The sequence below is a fragment of the Medicago sativa genome, chromosome 2 (genome assembly GCF_051527215.1).
Source record: "Medicago sativa cultivar Bolivia chromosome 2, Bolivia_mono, whole genome shotgun sequence".
Taxonomy (NCBI): Eukaryota; Viridiplantae; Streptophyta; class Magnoliopsida; order Fabales; family Fabaceae; genus Medicago; species Medicago sativa.
Genome location: NC_140750.1, coordinates 68,489,346 through 68,509,779, shown reverse-complemented (window position 1 = coordinate 68,509,779; position 20,434 = coordinate 68,489,346). Strand labels below are relative to the sequence as shown.

Genomic DNA, 20,434 nt, shown 5'->3' with positions numbered 1-20,434 from the left:
CGTTATTTTCTTTTTCTTATTTTCTTTTATAGAAAAAATTAAGAATGAATGTACGGATGTAGGTACTCCAGTCTAAATGAGGAAAGATCTTCGGATTCAAAAAACATTTATAAAGATATTTATATTTAAATCCTTTTAAAGGTATTAACGAGACGAGACTCAAACCTAAAATCTCTCGGATTTAAGACCAGCCTTTTACCAACATTTGAAAGTTAATTGTTCAACAAGACATAAATATATACATAATAATATATACATGCACATGTAATGTTCCAAGAATACATTTGAGATGATAGAGTTGAAGAGATATTTAATATGTTGAGTGCTAATTCAAACTTACAATCTTTCACTTTTGTATATCTAATGTGTATGAGTTTTACCCTTATACTTTTTAAAGAAAAATGTACATGATAGGACTGAGATACGCAAAGCAATCTTTTCTCACTACAAATATATACTAGTAATATTATATAGTATTAATTAATTTGTCTAACATGTGCAATATTGCACATGTTAAGGTAAGCAAGAGTAGTAACTTTTCATTGAAAACCAACAAATATTTATTCAAAAGCTACATATTTATTGTAAAAAACACAAGTTCCAAGTCAAAGTTGTTACTTTAAACTTCTTATCATGTGTAAATTTGCACATGATAGAAAAACCCTTTAATAAAATGAAAGATTTTTTTTGACTGATAGTAGATTAAAGTTGAATAAACAATGAAGTTGCAAACTATATTATCATATATAAAGAATGCAATTTCCTCAACAAAAAAAAAATAATATAAAGAATACAATCTTTATCTAACACGTTTAAACATTAGGATGGATCCGGAATCCACGAAAAAAGAAATCCACATGACGGATATTTTGCATTTTCCTTGACCGTTGCTATGAAGATGTAGCTAAAAACAATTCAATGATTCATGTCGTTTTAAGTTAAAAAAATTTTTTTAAACGGTAAAATGAAAATTTATTGAAAAAATGAGAGAAGACAAATAACACTTTAACACACAATTGGGGAGAAGTGTCCAAAAGTAAACAACAACAACCTCCTAAAACATCATATATAAAAGATGGTTCGAAAATCACTCATCCATACACGACCTTCCTTTATTCCTAACTAGAAGTCACCTCCACGAGGTCCATTTTGATTGATCCCATAAAAGATGCTAAAAAAATTCATTATTTAGTTTTAAAATTCAAACAAGAAGTTGAACTCGTGTGTTTCGTTTTGCGGTGACGATAATTGATTTAATCGAAATTCATTTTGATCAAAAATGAGTTGGATAAAGTGGTTTATGGTTGAAATTTAATAAAAGATATTTTTACTGGTTTATGTTGTTTGGATAATTTTTGTTAAAATTGCTTTTGAATCTAAAATTACCAAAATGGGCTTTATATAATAAGTGTATTAAACAATCATTTTGGTATGTGAAGCCTTGTCACGATGAACAAATCAAAAAAAAGGAATGTTATAAAATAAACTAAAAGCACAAGATCAAAGAAGAATAAGAATAAAGTATTTGTATTATTCTCTTCACAAGGGTGTCATTACATTGTAATGTAGGTCCTATTTATAGGACACATATAGGTACATGAATGATCACATTACAACCCACTTACTAGTGGGAGTTACAAGCATGTGGAAGGGTAATGGATGGACATCCACTAATAGATATATGGCTAATGTTAACTTGTGCCCTCAAGACACATGTTAAGATACTCATTATAGAAACACACATATCAAAAGGCGTGCATTCAACTTCTTAAAAGTTGTTATATTGTGTTTTCCAATGCAAAATTGTTCTATTTAAGTTGCTTAACATGTGCCCTAAGGGCACAAGTTAACATGACCCTTCATAACAAGGAACACATTTTCAAGTGCCTCTTTTATTGGTAATTTGATTGACTAAATTTATCAATGAAAAACTCATTTAATTACTAAATTGATCAATAACTAAAGACAAATTTGATGACCAAAATGACTAATAAAAAATACATTTAGGTATACATATATTTTTGAAATGTTAATACAATCACGGATTAGAGTGACAACCTCTCACACATATTTTGGAATCAAAATAATTTTTTATTTATTAAAAATTACTAACTATTTTCAATGCATATATATATATATATACACACACACCGACGTTAACTAAAATCATTCATAGAAAAGAACTTCAAAATAATTGAGAAGGACAATAATAAAGCAAAGGACAATAGAAGAAAGACACACTGGCAGTTGACATGCAATATGCATAATTGTTTTTGATACTCGTAGAAGATAGAATTTGTGTATGGTCACGAGAGGAGTCTTGAGTATCATCAATATTGAATCAAGAGCAATTAGACAAATAAGTTGAACATCACATCTTTAACCAAAAACATTAAGATATTGTGTTTATATGAGTTCTCTTATTTATAAAGTGATAAACTTCCATATTTCTTATGTGGAATTTTTAACTCACATTTGTTTCACAATAATTTGTTGCTTTAAGTAAACTCAATTTTAGAGATCGTAAACACTATTCACTTAAAAACAACTTTGCAGCGTGATTAACCCACACTTGGGCCATGAGAAAGCAATTTTGCGTTTGTAGAAGTTGAACCAAAAACAACTTTGCAGCGTGATTAACCCACACTTGGGCCATGAGAAAGCAATTTTGCGTTTGTAGAAGTTGAACCAATCGAGCACATGGTTCAACTAATTTAAATAAGCATGATTTGGATAAAATAAATAAGTAAAAAAATTTAAAAAGTAAAAACTTTAAAATGTAAAAAAAAAAAAAAAAAATTTGGTTAAACCAATCACAATCCGCATTTGAATCATTTCAACCATCTCACAATATAATTGAAATTAGGGTCATGCTAACTTGTGCCCTAAGGACGTAAGTTAAGAAGCTAAAAGAGAAAATAATAAATAAAATTTTTTTTTGACAAAAAATAATAAATAAATTTTGTATTGAAAATATGAATTATTAAGTTTTTAAGACATTGAATACACAATTTTCAAAGACTTCTATCTTTAGCTTTTTAACTTATGTTTTAAAAACACAAGTTAACATTTTCCTTAAAATTAAACTAACCGACGAACTACTCGATTCTCAGCTGAATCAATCGATTCTGGGTTTAATCGGTCAACTCGATCGAGAATTTTAAACATTGCTTTTATTTTTTAACATTGCTTAATACGTTGGTTTTGTGAAAAATCATTGTACAATTTGTACATGTTTTTTCCACTTTCAACCCAGCAACGACTACTTCATACTTTAAGCTTTTTCCTCTTTTGTTACTACACTATCTTCCATTATTTGCAGCTTTTTCCTTTATTTTATTTTATCGGGTAAGTCAAGTAATGGTAACCATTGTATTCTCTTTTTATCTCACAAGTTTCCTCCACAAGTTCCTCCCAAAAAGTAAACAAAAAAAAAGAAAACATAAAGCGCGTATTGAGCAGACAAATTTGAAAATTTGGGACAAATTATAATGTACATTATTTTCATATCTTCTCTATCTGACTATTATCAATCTTTTTTGTATACATGCACCGTCACAATAATGGCCTATACAAATTCCTCTCTCTATATATTGCTTAGTCTTTCATTTGCTTCTTCACAATTGATCCTCACATTTCCATAACTTCTCTCATTGGTAGCTTAAAGCAAAATAGATATTTTTATATTGAATATGGCGACCTTAAACAAATTATTTGTTATACTCTCTATTCTTTCTCTCTTTGCTTGTTCTACCAATGCACAACTTAATCCTAACTTCTATGGAAGAACTTGTCCTAACCTTCAAACCATAGTGCGAAGGGAAATGACCAAAGCTATCAATAATGAAGCTCGGATTGGTGCTTCTATACTTCGATTGTTCTTCCATGATTGCTTTGTAAATGTAAGTTCAATTTAAGATAATGTTGAATAATAATTTGTTTATTTGCATTATACATAACATGACATTTTATTTGCTAATTTTGTAGGGATGTGATGGATCAATCTTATTGGATGACACTTCCACCTTTACCGGTGAGAAAAATGCTGGACCTAACAAAAATTCAGCTAGGGGTTTTGAAGTGATCGATGCCATTAAAACCAGTGTTGAAGCTGCTTGCAGTGCCACCGTCTCTTGTGCTGATATTCTTGCACTTGCAACTAGAGATGGAATTGCTCTGGTTAGTCACCCATTTCTTTCTTCATTTTTCTTCCATTATGTTGCAGATAGTTTAATGACCAAATTTACACATTAAGTGCTGAAAAATAAAAAATTGTGGGTTCAAACTCGTGCACTACATATTCATCATTTGAACTATACTTGCACGATAATCATTTCCTTTTTAGAGATGTTATTGATTTCTTTTCTTGATATAGTGTCTTTTTTTATTTTTATAAGAGTTTTTTCTTTATTTCTTTCTTACTTTGCATTGAAATTATACAATAAGATTTCAATCTCAAGTCATTTTCAAGTAGCTAGGTAACTTGATGTTTATCGTTTCCTATAATTTTGTTTTTGGCATGGGCTTGTTTTCAAACCATGTCCCCCACACTCTCTTTTAACCTTTTCTCACATATTATTTTAGATCGTCATCGTGTCAACTCTTGTTATTGTATGGGACCCTCTAGATAAAATAGATGTTTTGCACAATAATGCATCACATAATACAACATGATCAATTATATATGAAAAAAAAAAAAACAGAAGTGTCACAAAATACAACCAGTCTTTTGTCATCCATGTCTCTTAATCAAAGATCACAATCAAATCACTCATTATACTAAAAAGGAAATTATCAAAACGGTTTTAATTTATTATAAGATGAAAGGTGACACTTATTTAAACTTTAGTCCGATCATATTTTATTTAATGTAGTTTTCTCAGTATAATGCATCATATTTAACACTATTATTGTACTTGATACACAAATATAAATGGTGAGTGACACAATTCATAGGTTTATACCCCATAATTAGTTAGTATATTAAGTCTTTTTTTTTTTGGGTACAAAAGAGGGCAAAGCCCATACTATACATAGGTTTATACCCCATAATTAGTTAGTATATTAAGTCTTTTTTTTTTTGGTACAAAAGAGGGCAAAGCCCATACTATATTGAGTTTAATTCATTCGTATAAAATCAGTTTTTAAGATGATGGACGTCACTATTTATACACTCTAATCAAATTTTATCTTTATTCTATGAAAGACTTGAGTATTTCCAATAATTTTTTCTAATTTTATAATTAAATTTAATGATGAGAGGATTAGAGATGAATTTAATTTTTTTTCTCTAAATTTAATTGCAAATTCTATTTTTTTTAGTTATATATATATATATATATATATATATATATATATATATATATATATATATCCATTCCAAAAAAAAAAAAAAACAAGTACAAAATACAAATACCAAATATAAACTATTGTCCTATGGTGCTTTATACTAGTTTTGATTCATCATGACTTTCTTAATCTCAATAATTCATTTAAATTAATTAATTTTGTAGCTTGGAGGACCAACATGGGTAGTACCACTTGGAAGAAGAGATGCAAGAACAGCAAGTCTAAGTGCAGCAAACAGCCAAATCCCTGGACCATCTTCTGACCTATCCACACTCACTACCATGTTTAGAAACAAAGGTCTAACATTAAATGACCTTACTGTCCTTTCTGGTGCACACACCATAGGTCAAGCAGAATGTCAATTTTTCAGAACTCGTATATACAATGAAACCAACATTGACACAAACTTTGCAACCTTAAGAAAATCAAATTGTCCTACTTCTGGTGGTGACATAAATTTGGCACCTCTTGATTCTGTCTCTCCTGTTACTTTTGACAACAATTACTACAATGATCTTGTTGCCAATAAAGGACTTCTTCATTCTGATCAAGCTCTTTTCAATGGTGTTGGTTCTCAAGTTTCTTTGGTTAGGACTTATAGTAGAAATAATATTGCTTTTAAAAGAGACTTTGCAGCTGCTATGGTGAAGATGAGTAGAATTAGTCCTCTAACTGGGACTAATGGGGAGATTAGAAAGAATTGCAGGCTTGTGAACTAATTGATTATGAGATAATCCATTCCCAGATTTTATAGAGATTGATTAATTAGAGAATCAAAGTCATAAAGGTTGACTAGATCTTGGACACATTGGCAATTGTAGTATTGTTTGTGTTTCTTTAATTTGATAGTTTCAATGTTTGTAGTTCCACAAATATATATGTTGTTTGTCTTACTTAAATCAATGAATGGATAATTCTAGTTTTGTGTTAGATTCAAATGTTGCATTGTTTTTTCTTATTTCTCAATTGTGTAAAAGTTATTATTACGGTAGAAAATTAAATAATGTTAATTTTCTTAAGGAAAATGCTAACTAAGTGCCTTGAGGCACAAGTTTATAAACTTAAGGACAAAACTTATATACGGTACAATAGGTACTGTTTTCGCTGTTCACCAATTGAAAGAATACACGTGTCTTGTTTCGAGTTGGATAGCACGCGCTTGAAAACAATGAACTGTTGTGTTTCCCCATCAACCTTCTACCTTTTAATAGGTGGGATTTACAATGCACAAGCAAAAGACTTGTGCACAACACAAACTTGTGCATTTTGTGGGCCCAAATCAAATCTGGACCGTTCATATATTATTATTTTAATGCCAACGGTTGAGATTTGTTTGGATTGAGAAATGGGTGACCTGCTGCCACAAAGGGAGAGAGGGCATGTGGGTCCCACGCGGGACCCACTCCTTTGATTAAATCTGAATTTTATATTGCAATTTTTTTGGTGGGGTTTGTATTGGACTTGGGCTTGACATTTGTGAGTAAAATTTTATATATGGGCTGCCAAATTTAATATTCTTGGCCCGAAAATAGGAAATATTTTTTCCATGCATAATTTTATTTATTTGTTGACAATTCAAATTCAATTGAATTGAATATTGAAAAATCTGAAAATTAGTAGAAGTTGTTTTATTAAATTGGACGGTTGTAATTGGATTTGAATTTTTTGGGAAAAATAAATGGGAGAAATTATAAGATGAATAAATTGGGTGTTATATTTGGGTAGTAAAATTGTTTTGGAAAAATTACAAGATGAAGAATTATGATGTTTTGGAAAAATAAATTGGAGAAATTATAAGATGTTTTGTTGGTATAACATAATATTAATAATGTTTATTTATATTGTGAGTCAATCACTACCAAAAAAAAATTGTAAGTCAATGATGAATGATTGAATTATGAGAAATTATGGTATCAGAAATTAAACATTGGAGTATTATTTATTGTACAGTTAATAGAAGGAAATTATGTAGAAAGTAAACTATATTAATAATATTAAGATGTAACATTGAATTAACAAATAATTAGATATTATTTTATTTGGAAATTAATATTTTTGTATGTTATTTTATTTGGAAATTAGTTGACAATTTTTATACTAAAAAAAGTAAACTATAAGAGTTAATAGAAAGCTAAAATGTCCCGAAAAAAAAAAAAAAAAAAGCAATGACAGGTGAGCACGACCGTGCTTTATAATGACACGGTCGTGCTTAAAGTGACTGGAGTTGGATTTGAAAAAGTAGTGGAAGGTTCGCACGGCCGTGCTTTAAATAGGCACGGTCGTGCCTTAAACCACTGGCTGTTGCCTTGAAATTGTTTTGGGACAGACGCACGACCGTGCGTGTAATAACACGGTCGTGTAAGAAAGACAGAAAGTGACTGGTGTTTTGTCTGCAATAGCTGCACGACCGTGCTTGAATTAGACACGGTCGTGCCTTAAACCACTGGCTGTTGCCTTGAAATTGTTTTGGGACAGACGCACGACCGTGCGTGTAATAACACGGTCGTGTAAGAAAGACAGAAAGTGACTGGTGTTTTGTCTGCAATAGCTGCACGACCGTGCTTGAGTTAGACACGGTCGTGTGTGTATCAGGTGCCATATCCAGTAGAACCAACAATCATTAGTGAAATAAAAATGTGCACAACATACCAGAGCATGTCAATTACTAGCACGAGCCATGTGTTTTGTTAACATGCAAACAAGTTCAGCAAGTTCAGAGCTAATATAATTTACAACATAATTATATTTGGATCATTGTTCACACAAAGCATTAAAGTTTATGATTCTGGACCGGGTGGAGGATAATGGAAGTTGAGTCGCTGCATCGTTTCTGCAAGCATTCGTTTGATGCATGCAACCTCATCATACGTCCTGTCAGCCTTCGCCTCCATTCTTCGACGCCAATTATCATCGTCATCTTTCATTCCAGTCGCAGGTTGTTGCTCCTCCCGGTAATCACCCATTTCTTCATCTCTTCCAGCCTGCTCTCTAGGTACCTGTGAATCTAAATCCATATAAAGCCAATTTGCTGGATTTGTTACGTCAGTTCTAGATGGATCTGGCAACAAGATTGAATCTTTGTCGAATACCATCAATATAAATGTCTTGTTTTCCCCATCTAGATCCCTTACCATATGAATATTTTTACAGAAATCGATATCAATGGCATAGCTCCCGTCAATGCCAATTTCTTGTGTTGCAGTTCTCGCTCCCAGCTTCCATGCAATGAAACTTACCAATCCCCCCGCCACTATCTTACCTTTTGGTTGTGCCGCCACATATGCCAAATGGTCTAATAGGTAGTAGCCAGTGTTTACGGGACATTTGTTAATCATGGCCCATAAAAGGAATAGCTCATCAGACCTCACAGTTGCAGTTTCCGGCCTACCGAAAATGGTGCATGCCATAACTCTATGCAAGTATTTGAAAACAGGGTTTTGTATCATGCTGGCCTTGGCAGTTTTGCTTTTAAAACGGTTCCGGCCAGTTATTTTAAACCAAAACTCCTGTTTGTCAAAATGTCGATGCTTTTTATCATGAATGATCCCCGTGCTTTCGAAGCCCATTATGTCATTAAATTGAGTGAGGGACATGTTATATTCCACGTTGCCCAAACTAAATGAAACGGTGTGGTTTGGGTTTTTGTAATTGTCTGCATCATGAACAAAAGAGATGGTACTTAAAAATTCTAGTGTACTAGTTTCGAAGGCAAAGTGCGTCTCGCCTACGAAATCTTTCCAGCCTACATTACTAATCAATGTCGTGACATTGTCCTCTATACCCAATGCCTGTAGAGCGGCTGAATCGGGGTACCTATTGGGTACAACGTCTCTTTTCACAAGCATACTGTACCTCACCTTTTCAGATTTGTGAAGAATAAGTCCCCTCTCATTGAGTCTACCCTGTTTCTGCGTTCCGAAAGAAGTGCTGCCAACATGAACACCCTTTCCTTTAGAAGCCATTTTTTCAAAATTTCTGTTCCTGTCGCAAAACAAAAAGTAGTAACAATTTACATACATTAATTGTACACACACATATGGCAGTACTAGTAACAACAATCAAAAAAGCCCCTTTTCTTTTGACTAGGGTTAAGGTTATGGGTACATTTACACTTACATTTACATAGAAACACAAGATTCATAAGCAGCAAAAAAAAATGAAATAGTAGTATTTAACATTTCCTGATAACAATTAATCAGAAGCCCCATTTCCATATAAGAAACAAACAGGAGTAACAATACCCACCAATCAGAAACTCATTCCTAATAAGAATAATGAAAGCAAAAAGAACCTAACAATCTCTATCAATGTAGTGTTTCAACATTCAATAAAAAGCAACCAACTGCATGAAATTAAGTAAAAGGAAAGAAAGAAATGGAGGTTAATTACCTAATAGTGAGTGTAGATTTCAAAAGGGGAAAACCTAAGGTTGATGATGGTGATGATTTCTGGCGCTGCAGGAGGAAGAAGAAGAAGGAATTATAATAAGAAGGAAGTAAAAGAAGAAGATTGAGGTAGGAGACACGTTTAAATGTTTTGGTGAGTTGGTGGAATTGTGGGTTGTTGACAAATCATTAATAATCATTAATATGAAAATGATTATCATAAGGAAAACAAATCATTAGTATGAAAATCATTAAAACATAATTGATAAATGATTAAAAATAAGGGATGCACATACATTTAATTATGAAACGTTTCGAACACGACCGTGTGTAAGTATGACACGGTCGTGTGTATTTGTACTGGACTAAAAATAAGGTAATGAATGGACCAAAAAAGTGGTCGTATGAAATGTTTCGAACACGACCGTGTGTAAGTATGACACGGTCGTGTGTATTTGTACTGGACTAAAAAAAAGGTAATGAATGGACCAAAAAAGTGGTTGTGGGGACTCGAACCCAAACCCTCAAACTTGCAAGGACAAATCTGTAACCATTTAGCCACATGGGGGCGCGTTCGTCAAGTAAACAAGTTCACATGTATATAATTGAGATTTTTTTAATTATTTTAAAGGCATGGTCGTGTTCTATATTGACATGGTCGTGCTGACATGTAAACTGAAAGGCACGGTCGTGTTGTATACGTGACACGACCGTGCAAGAGTATATTGTTCTGTTTTAATCAAAGTTTTTAATACCATATTTTAAAAATGCAAAACAACAATGTCTCATACAAGCATGTTCCCTTCCAACGATAATAAGTTTAAGAGACTTACAGTGTTCAAAGTACACAATAGCTATATAATTTTTGTTTTTTAATGGATTTTATTGTAATATCTATAGATTAAAGCCTAATTACATGTACCAAAAATAAAGCCTAATTACAAATAAAATGATTAAAACATAAATGATTAAATCATTATATTAACTGATTAAATAATTTTCCTATTAATGATTATATGAGGGTTTAATAAGTTTTTGGTCCATATAAATATAGTCTAGTATTCTCTGAAGTACTTTAGGTCAAAAAATAATGTCATTGCGGTTAGAGTTGTAAGTTGCTTCATTAGCCGGTGAACTATCTTCTTATTAATGATTAAATAATGTAGTATTATGTTATTTAAATTTTAATGTGTATAAAAAATAGTTGTGATTTTTATGTAGATTGAATTTATAAGTTAGTTTTGGCATTAGAAAATATTATTATTAAATTAGATTTATGATGTAATAAACGTTAATTACAATTAAAACGATAAAAAAGTTTTAGTGCAATCCACGTAGTGAATATCTTGATTGATTAATTACCATATGTCAACAGTGTTACAAATGCAAGCTAGGGTAATCGATAACAAGAGTTTGAGTAGTCAACGAATGTTCATCCAAGTACTTTGACTCGAAGATTCTTCCAGTTAGGGTAAGAGTTTCTAGTTTGATCTGTCTTGGTGACATCTTTGAACTAGTTTAGGTAGAGGAATCATGCAGTTAAGGCGTGAGTTTAATTCGAACACTATGGTCGTTAGGGTTAGAGTTGTCGGCAAGATAGGTTGGTGAATAGTTTGATTAGGCATTAAACATTCATCGAAATACTTATCGTATATTATTCTACTTGTCTGGGTAAGAGTTGTGAGTTTGATCAGTCGTTCAGACATCGATGAAGTAGTTTAGGGTGAGAGTTACAAGCTTGATTAGTCGATAAAGTGTTTGATTAGTCATTGAACTTTGATCCAAGTACTTTGACTCCAAGATTATTTTAGTTAGGGTAAGAATTTTGAGTTTGATTATTCGTTAAGAAGTCTTTGTAGTAGTTTAGGTCAAAGAATATTGTCATTAGGGTTAGAATTGTCATTAGGGTTAGAGTTGTAAGCTTGATTAGTCGATAAATAGTTTGATTAGTCGTTGAACATTCATCCAACTACTTTGACTACAAGATTCATCACCCGTTTTGAGGTCTTTGTAGTAGTTTAGGTCAAAGAATATTGTCATTAGGGTTGGAGTTGTAAGATTGGTTAGTCGATAAGAAGTTCGATTAGTCCCTGAACGTTCATCCAACTACTTTGACTCCAAGATTCTTTCAGTTAGAGTAAGAATCTTGAGTTTCATCACTCGTTTTGAGGTCTTTTTAGTAGTTTAGGTAAATGAATGTTGTCATTATGATAAGAGTTGTGAGTTTCATCACTCGTTTTGTGGTCTTTCTACTAGGGTTGGAATTTATTTGTTCTTCCTTTTCAAAATCATAATTTTTCTAATTTTCACAATTTTGTTCCTTTTACTAAGGTTGGACTTTATTTTATCTTCCTTTTCAAATTCATCATTTTTTTTAAATTTCCACAATTTTGTTTCTTCTATTAGGGTTGGACTTTATTTGATATTCATTTTCAAATTCATCATTTTTCTAATTTTCACAATTATTTTTCTTCTATTTGGGTTGGACTTTATTTGATATTCATTTTCAAATTCATCATTTTTCTAATTTTCACAATTATTTTTCTTCTATTTGGGTTGGACTTTATTTGATATTCATTTTCAAATTCATCATTTTTCTAATTTTCACAATTATTTTTCTTCTATTTGGGTTGGACTTTATTTGATATTCATTTTCAAATTCATCATTTTTCTAATTTTCACAATTATTTTTCTTCTATTTGGGTTGGACTTTATTTGATATTCATTTTCAAATTCATCATTTTTCTAATTTTCACAATTATTTTTCTTCTATTTGGGTTGGACTTTATTTGATATTCATTTTCAAATTCATCATTTTTCTAATTTTCACAATTATTTTTCTTCTATTTGGGTTGGACTTTATTTGATATTCATTTTCAAATTCATCATTTTTCTAATTTTCACAATTATTTTTCTTCTATTTGGGTTGGACTTTATTTGATATTCATTTTCAAATTCATCAATTTTCTAATTTTCACAATTATTTTTCTTCTATTTGGGTTGGACTTTATTTGATATTCATTTTCAAATTCATCATTTTTCTAATTTTCACAATTATTTTTCTTCTATTTGGGTTTGACTTTATTTGATCTTCTTTTTAAAATTCATCATAGTAAGTTATATGTGAGATTCGTTTATTAGACATGTCAAGTCAGTCTATCTGTGTAATGTTCCAGAAACATGCTAGTAATAGTATGGAAAACGATGCTTTGAGACACTTATACACGTTAACGAAAATTTAATTTTCTGTCATACTGTGTTTATAACTTATGTCAGAAGCTCTAATAACAGTTTCAATTGCATGTCAGAACATACTACCAAGGGAGCAAGATAGTTTTTCGTGTTTTATTTATGGACTTATGTTCCAATGAAGTTAACCTCATAACTTATATAAAGCTTATACAAGTCCTCAAAACCCTAAATTGGCTGGTTTTAGCAGATATTTTGTCAAATTGGTCTGCTTAAACATGTTTTGAACTTGACTTCTCTTATAGGCTTGCCTCAAGACAGTTCATTGTATATCATTTTGATTTTTATGTTGATTATCCTACTATCCTAGCAGGTTAGACACCTCAATTCCTTTTATCATTTGAAGCTTTTGAAACCATGCAGGTCCTTAACTGTATGTAATTGTTTGGTCGCACAAAAACATGACATTTACTTTGAAATAACTCTAAAGTGTGAAGAATTCTGGTGTGGTTAATTTTGATTCCTAGATTACTTCGTGAGCTTTCTTGCACATGTGAATAATTTATTTAATTTTCTTCACGAAAAAACTTTTATTGCTTTTTTATTAGATTTGATCACACAACACACTTCTTTAGCTTGGGTATTTACTAACTTCTTTTCCGTTATTAGATCTTAATCAAAAGTTTTGAAGATCTGATGATGTTGTCGATGATCCCTAGGGTGTGCTTTGAATGGTTGATCAGCATTGACTCATACCTATTATGTCATAGTAAAGTTTAGCTACTCATACCTATTCAGTCATAGTAAAGTCTAGCTACTCATACCTATTTGAGTAGCTGAGTAAAGAACAAGAGAGTAACTATTTATTTATGATTTGTGTTTTGAAAATTGCTCTTGACACATTTGGCTTGGCTGAGAAACACATTTAAAAGATAGGTTTAGGGTTGCAAGATAAATTGTTTAGTTAGGCTTTATTTTAATTATTTTAATTATGTTAGCTATTAAATAAATTCACATCTATCCTATTTATATATAACCAAACACTCTTCATAAACAAACATATCATATAAGTATTTTTCCATCTACCTTTAAGCACCAACCAAACAAACATTTAGGGTATATGGTTGAAATAATAATTGGGGATCCAATTACTTTCATATGTTGCATTCATTACCTTGAGCTACCAAGATCCATAAAAACACTTAAACCAAATTAAATTTGTTCTCAATTTCTTGAAGTGAGCAAGAGCAACTGAAGCCATCTTCTTCTCATCATTCAGAGCCGAATTCTTCTCCTGACAACATTAACTCCACACAATTGTAAGTTTTCCATTGTAATAACTTTTTCCCATCCTCTTGTTATTCAATTCCTTCTGGACTTACTTTTGAATTAGATATCTAGTTTGATTTTGTAATTTGTTGCTTCAATGTTGAATATGTCAGATAAGTTGTTGTGTTGTTGAATTTAACTTTGCTGATGATGGTTCTCAAACTTTATCCTTTGCTTCAATTTCGTGTGTTGTAATTTGTTGCTTCAATTTTATAATATTGTTAAATTGTAGTTTAAAGGTAGTTGAAGAAGTTGCAGAAATTCTGCCACTTTGTTTTGGAAGTTCATGAAATGTAAATATTATTATAATTGATTGTTTGATTTTTATGTTTATTGATTGACCCATTATTAATATTATTTGATTGTAACAGTGCAACCATGAATGTCTCAAAGGCCTCAGCAAGCAACATGGGAGAGAGACAGAGCTGGATTAAATATGCCAACAAGGTATGCCATTGTAACAAAATAGCAGCGATAAAGGTTTCAATGACTAATGAAAATCCAAACCGGCTGTTTTACGTTTGCAAGAACAACAACAAAAAAAACAAAAGCAAACAAAGGTGTGAATTTTTCAAGTGGTGTGAACCAATTGGATGTGAAAAGGATTCAACCCAAGTTCTGGAAAGTAAGTTGACGGATTTTGGCTCTACAAATTCTACCTTAGAACATGAATTGGAGTGTGTACTAGTTGATCAAGCTATGAAGTTTGATGCTTTGAATAAAGAATTGGATGCTAAATTGGTGGATATGAAACATTTAATTGAGGAGGATATTCAGCATGTGAAGATTCAATCTGAGATTGAATTATTATTCCTCCAAAAACAGTTTGAAGAATGTAACCAGCAACTGTTGGAAATTAAAAGAGAAGTTAAGAATGAATCACTACATGTTCACAAGAGATTAATGGATGATATTGTTTTTGTCAAAAAAAACCATTGTTATGAGTTGTCTATATTGAAGGAAGATTTGAGAAAGGCAAAATATTCAACGTGTAAGATCAAATGTTTAATTGTTGTACTGGTGTTGGTTCTGGGTTCTCTAGCATTCATCACAAACTGAATATCATCTTCACTGAGAATAAAGATCAACAAGCAGCTATATTGCTAACAATGATGTTAAGCACGGTCGTGTCGTTGTGAAGTACGCTCGTGTCTAATAACCAGTGAAGTGATGCACGATCGTGTCCATGTTACGCACAGTCGTGCTTAATCTGCAGGTCAAATTTACTATGGTATTTGTATTTAGGCTAGTTTTCCATTTAGGTTTATAAGTTAATTATCTCATGCACGGTCGTGCAATAATCGTGCACGGTCGTGTGTATGTTTTATTTGAAAAGAAGGTTGTTACCAGTGTTTGGTAACACGCCCGTGTCATAATTATGCACGACCGTGCTCATATGTAGTAGTATAACTCAGTCAGTTAGTGCACGACCGTGCTGTATTTAAGCACGACCGTGCGCAAAGAAACCTAGACCCTACATTAAGATGTAATTTTATATTATTGTTGTTGTTAATTAAGTGACTTATTTATTTAGTGACCTATTTAACTATGTTATTAATTACAAAATATTGCCACCTAAACCCTAATTAAGCATTTCGAAATTTGGCCAAAAGCAAAGAGGGAAAAATTGGCCAAAATCTAAGTGGGAACCAAAATTATTTTGATTTGAATTGAGTAAGTACATGAGACACTGGTTTATCCAATGGACAAAACAGTGTTGACAGAAAGTCAGCTTTGATGGGTACCTTATAGTGAAAAAGCTGTTTTGGATTGTGATTTGGACATAGAAAAAGCTGTCTCCCATGTGTAGTAGTACAAGGAAAAAGGTACATTGTAGATAAGAAGGAGATTCTTTTATTTTCTGGTTTATAGCAATCAAATTTTTTTGACAGACTTTGGTTGGTGTAACCATACCATTAACATTTATCATTTGTTGGTTGGATATTAAATACTAACATTTAATTTACAGACCAATGATTTTATACAAAAGTCTATATTTAGATGCACAATCTCATAATTTTGTTAGTCTAGTTCTGATAAAATGAATTTACATAACATAGTATATTGCATAATATTTTTATTTTATTCAATTGTAGTGGAAAAAATCAACGTTCTTATCATCTATTGGGGCAAAGGTTTCATTAAGATAATGGTTATAAAGAAGGAAAATAGGAATGTAACAATTCTAACAGGATGTGGCCATGGACATGAAGAAAAGGTATGAAAACTAAGTGTACTTTTTTACTTATGTCATTTAGACTTCTGTTGGTTTTTTTGTTTTTTTTACAAAAACTGTTGTTGGTTTTTTATTATTTATGATGATTTACATCAATGTTTGACCACAAATTATGTATATCAATTTCTGCACCTCAACTGATTTAAATGTACCTAACAAAACAATATTATTTTTGTTGATGGAGCTTAACAAAACAACATTGAATTCTGCAAAACTTCTTGCAAAGACAACATGATAATATAACAATAATTAAACGATTACATGAGGTTCACATCACAGATGCCAAAAAACATAAAAAAACGATACATTGAGTAGGATAGCAATAATTGGTGGGATCTATTAGTTGGATAATTGACTTGTAACATACAAATACAAATGGTCCCCTACGTTTGTCCTCCATCGAAACATGTTTTCAACCTCACGGTCGGTTTCAAGATGCTTGACATCGTAGCTTAATTTTCAGTCGTTATGGACAGTTTCCAACGAGTAGTATGGTGTTATGCAGTAAATTTTTTTCACCCTACGAGTTGGTTCATAGTACCTCATGAAATATTCGTTGAAGTAGCGAAATAGTTCGGATAGCGTCTCGACTGGTATCAAGTACCAAGCGTCGTGGACAGAACCATCATTTTCCAACTTGACGGTGCACTTTACTGGTCCAGGCGCCGATGGTTGAGTTGACATGTTGAGAATGAAAATTTAGTATGTTAGGAAGAGAGTAATTGTGTAAGAAATTGAGAACTGAGGGTGTGTATTTATAGGGAAGAAAATATAATATTCAATACAATTTAAGTTAATATTTTTTTTTTATATATAAAAGTAGTTGATGGTGACTCCATGTAACTACATGGGCCCACTAATTAGATTGATAATCTAGTACCATACTTTGGCCATTAGGTTGCACGTGAGAGTGTAAATGAAATGCCAAAATGACACTTTTCTTTACACATCAACAGAAGACATATATTGGTATTTTAATAACCAATGGACCAATGATAGTGAGACACATCATATGGTAGGCTTTTTGCACAGAGTTATGTCTATGTTTAAGCAAAGTTTCTCTTTATTCTCTATCCATTGTAACACTAACATATCAGAAAATCTTAGAGAAACAAAATATCTGAACACAATGGCTGAAGAAAATGATTTCCAACTTGAAGAACTTCAACATCCTCCTTCATTACGGTGGGTGTACAGTAATAAACTTTTTGTTAAGTTATTTTGTGTGTTGATAAAGCTCTTACAAAGTTTCCTTAAAATCACTTTTTATGAAAGGAAAAAACTTGATGTTCTTAACATTATCCTTTTTTAGTGTCCTTTTTGTTGATGTTCTATTTGATGTTCTTAAAACTTGAAAGGAAAAAAACAAAAGTTCTTTATGAAAATAGCAAACACCTAACATAAAGGGTTTATTCCTTTTGTGTGATCATAATGTGTTTTTTTCATAGTAGTGAATGATATATACCATGATGTTATTAATAAAAAAATGTACAAATGAGCTATAATTTGGTTATGCATAATGTACACGGTCGTGCGTGTGGTCGACACGGCCGTGTCAGTAGCTACTGGACTTGTAGTGTGCTAGTCTGCCTTTTAAATGACACGGTCGTGCAAGATATGGACACGGTCGTGTTGGCCATAGACTGTGCTGTACATGTGTTTTTGGTTATGTGGTGTACGAAGTTCATGATAATCATATTGTGTTTTGAACATCGTAACAACACATCTGAAAACATATGTTTTTGTAGACAACATACAATGGACAGCATAGATGACTTTGATGAATCGGCCGCGAATAAGGATTCGCCAGCACCTACCCCAAAAGGATTAACTCTAGAAGATGTGATGGAAGAGATCAAAGGCTTGAAACTAATTGTGTATGAAGTGGCTAATAAACAAAACACAGTTGAAAAGGTACACCTCTTTTATCTTCATGTATGGTATTATTTCGACAATGTTGGTTGAAACTAAATTTTTATGTTGTATAACAGGGAATTACGGATCAGGTGGTAGGATTACGGGGTTCTCTATTTGCCATTCAAGCCACTGTTGAAGCTCTGGAAGTGATTGCAGTTTCACAAGGGAAAGATGATTCAACTAACTTTGAAAAGCAACCAACTAATGACCCGGACTTGCTTACTGAACAAGAACGTTTCGATAAGGAACTTGCTGACATGGATTGGAGTTCTAAATCTGGAAATGACGAAGATTACTTCGGTGGAGGGAGGTTTGGGTGTAGCAGCAGCGTGTTCGCTGGAGTGGAAAGTATGGATGATCGTAGTGTTGATCTAAGTGTAATGCAGAGGAATGTTTCAAAATCTGTTGAGAGACCATTCGTTCCTGATTACTGGTTGAAGGAAGATACACCAGCCAAGAGCTATAAGTCTGAGAAACAAACTTTGCTGGTAAGTCGTAGCGACTTCAAAAGACACGCACGAAATAGTAAGACACCTCCAACATTCTCTGGAGATGGTGTAAACAAGAAATTGTTTAAAGAAACCCCTTCACCAAATCCAACAATGCGTGGTTCGTTGAAAACAAGTACCAAACTGTCTCAATCCGAGAAGAAGGTCACGGTAAAACTGGAGGAAGCTACACCAAAAAGGGCAAGGAAGTCGGATGGGGAAACGTCAAAGGTAAACAAATACTATTATTATTAAACTTATGTTTATCTTAAACATGTAATATGATAACAACGTACATGGGTTACATGCATATACCATTTTTTTTTAATTTTAATTTTTATTTTTTTTGTAACATTTCAGGGAAAGGAGACAGCTGACCCAACTTCATTAGAAATGAAAAGACTTGTTGTTAGAGATGCACAAGTGTGCACCTATCTTTTTCATCATGCATCTGATAGTAATTTGAGAAATGAGAGACTAGTGTGGACAATGGGGTTGACGGCAACAAGAGCTGAGCTTAAATGTCTGACGCCTGGTGAATCAATTAATGAAGTGGTATGAACCCAATTCAACTTAAAATTTACATTATTTGATTATATTGACATTAACTACTGTTATTAAATTTATATCGAAGGCAATTGCATTAGCTGCTGCAAGGATCACACGTAACCAAGTTGATAGGCAATCTGTGTGGACATTACCCCCTTCGTTTGCGGTGAACTTACAAATCTATAGTTAACTTTTCAGATTTTGTACAAGTTATGTAATCAAAAACGTAGTGATGCAATAGATTTGATTTTATTTTGTTTACAATTAGTTGGACTTGGAGGATAGAGTCAGCGTCACACAAATAAGAGAAAAGTACAAAGATTGGATGACTCCTTTCCCAAATTTGAAGTTTGTAAGTCTTCAACACACTATTGGATTATATGCATATGTTGTGTAGGCAATGTTATACATTTTAAACCGGAGTCGATTATAATTCTAATTTTAATTGCACCATATTTTTGTACAGATTTACATTCCATTGAGGGTTGCCCCAGAATTTCAATGGTACCTGATGGTTGTAGATGTTGAAGCCATGATCACCTACCGGCTTGACTCAAATTGTCCACTTATAAGTTCTTCAACCAGACAAATGAAAGTGAAACAAATTGTGAGTGTGTTATTAAAGTATTTAGATATATACTTCCCGCGAGTTTTATACTTTAAAAGCTGATGCAAACTTCATTATAGGGGGTGTTGCTGTATCACATTGTACGTGCGGGTGGACATAGCAATGTCTTTCGCAATAATTCCATTGGATTTCAGTACAACAAAATTGTTGAGGCTACTCTAGGAATGCCCAATCCTCCCAGCTGGTAATGAACTATAATTGTTATATATTTATGAATCATCTTGGATAGGGTCGCCATATGATTGTAGAGATAACTTAAGTTGTTGTCCATACAGGGACAATTCAGGGGTATGGGTGATTCACTGGATGAACATGGAACACCTATTCCACCCGAACTGTTTGATTCACCCGGTAAGTACTAATA

General features: G+C 32.3%; 2 protein-coding genes across 2 annotated transcripts; both read left to right on the top strand.

The window, feature by feature from the left end:
- The first annotated feature begins 3,619 nt into the window (after positions 1 to 3,619).
- Positions 3,620 to 6,279, top strand: LOC146950068 (peroxidase P7-like). Its single transcript, XM_085746028.1, has 3 exons — positions 3,620 to 3,902; positions 3,988 to 4,179; positions 5,514 to 6,279. The coding sequence occupies exons 1-3, from the start codon at positions 3,693 to 3,695 to the stop codon at positions 6,066 to 6,068; spliced, it is 957 nt and encodes a 318-aa protein (XP_085602154.1). The 5' UTR covers positions 3,620 to 3,692; the 3' UTR covers positions 6,069 to 6,279.
- Positions 6,280 to 18,246: 11,967 nt separating this feature from the next.
- LOC146950067 (uncharacterized) lies at positions 18,247 to 20,112 on the top strand. Its single transcript, XM_085748607.1, has 6 exons — positions 18,247 to 18,402; positions 18,480 to 19,124; positions 19,254 to 19,448; positions 19,528 to 19,608; positions 19,711 to 19,794; positions 19,909 to 20,112. Exons 1-6 carry the CDS (start codon positions 18,247 to 18,249, stop codon positions 20,110 to 20,112), a joined length of 1,365 nt encoding a protein of 454 aa, XP_085604733.1.
- Positions 20,113 to 20,434: the final 322 nt, after the last annotated feature.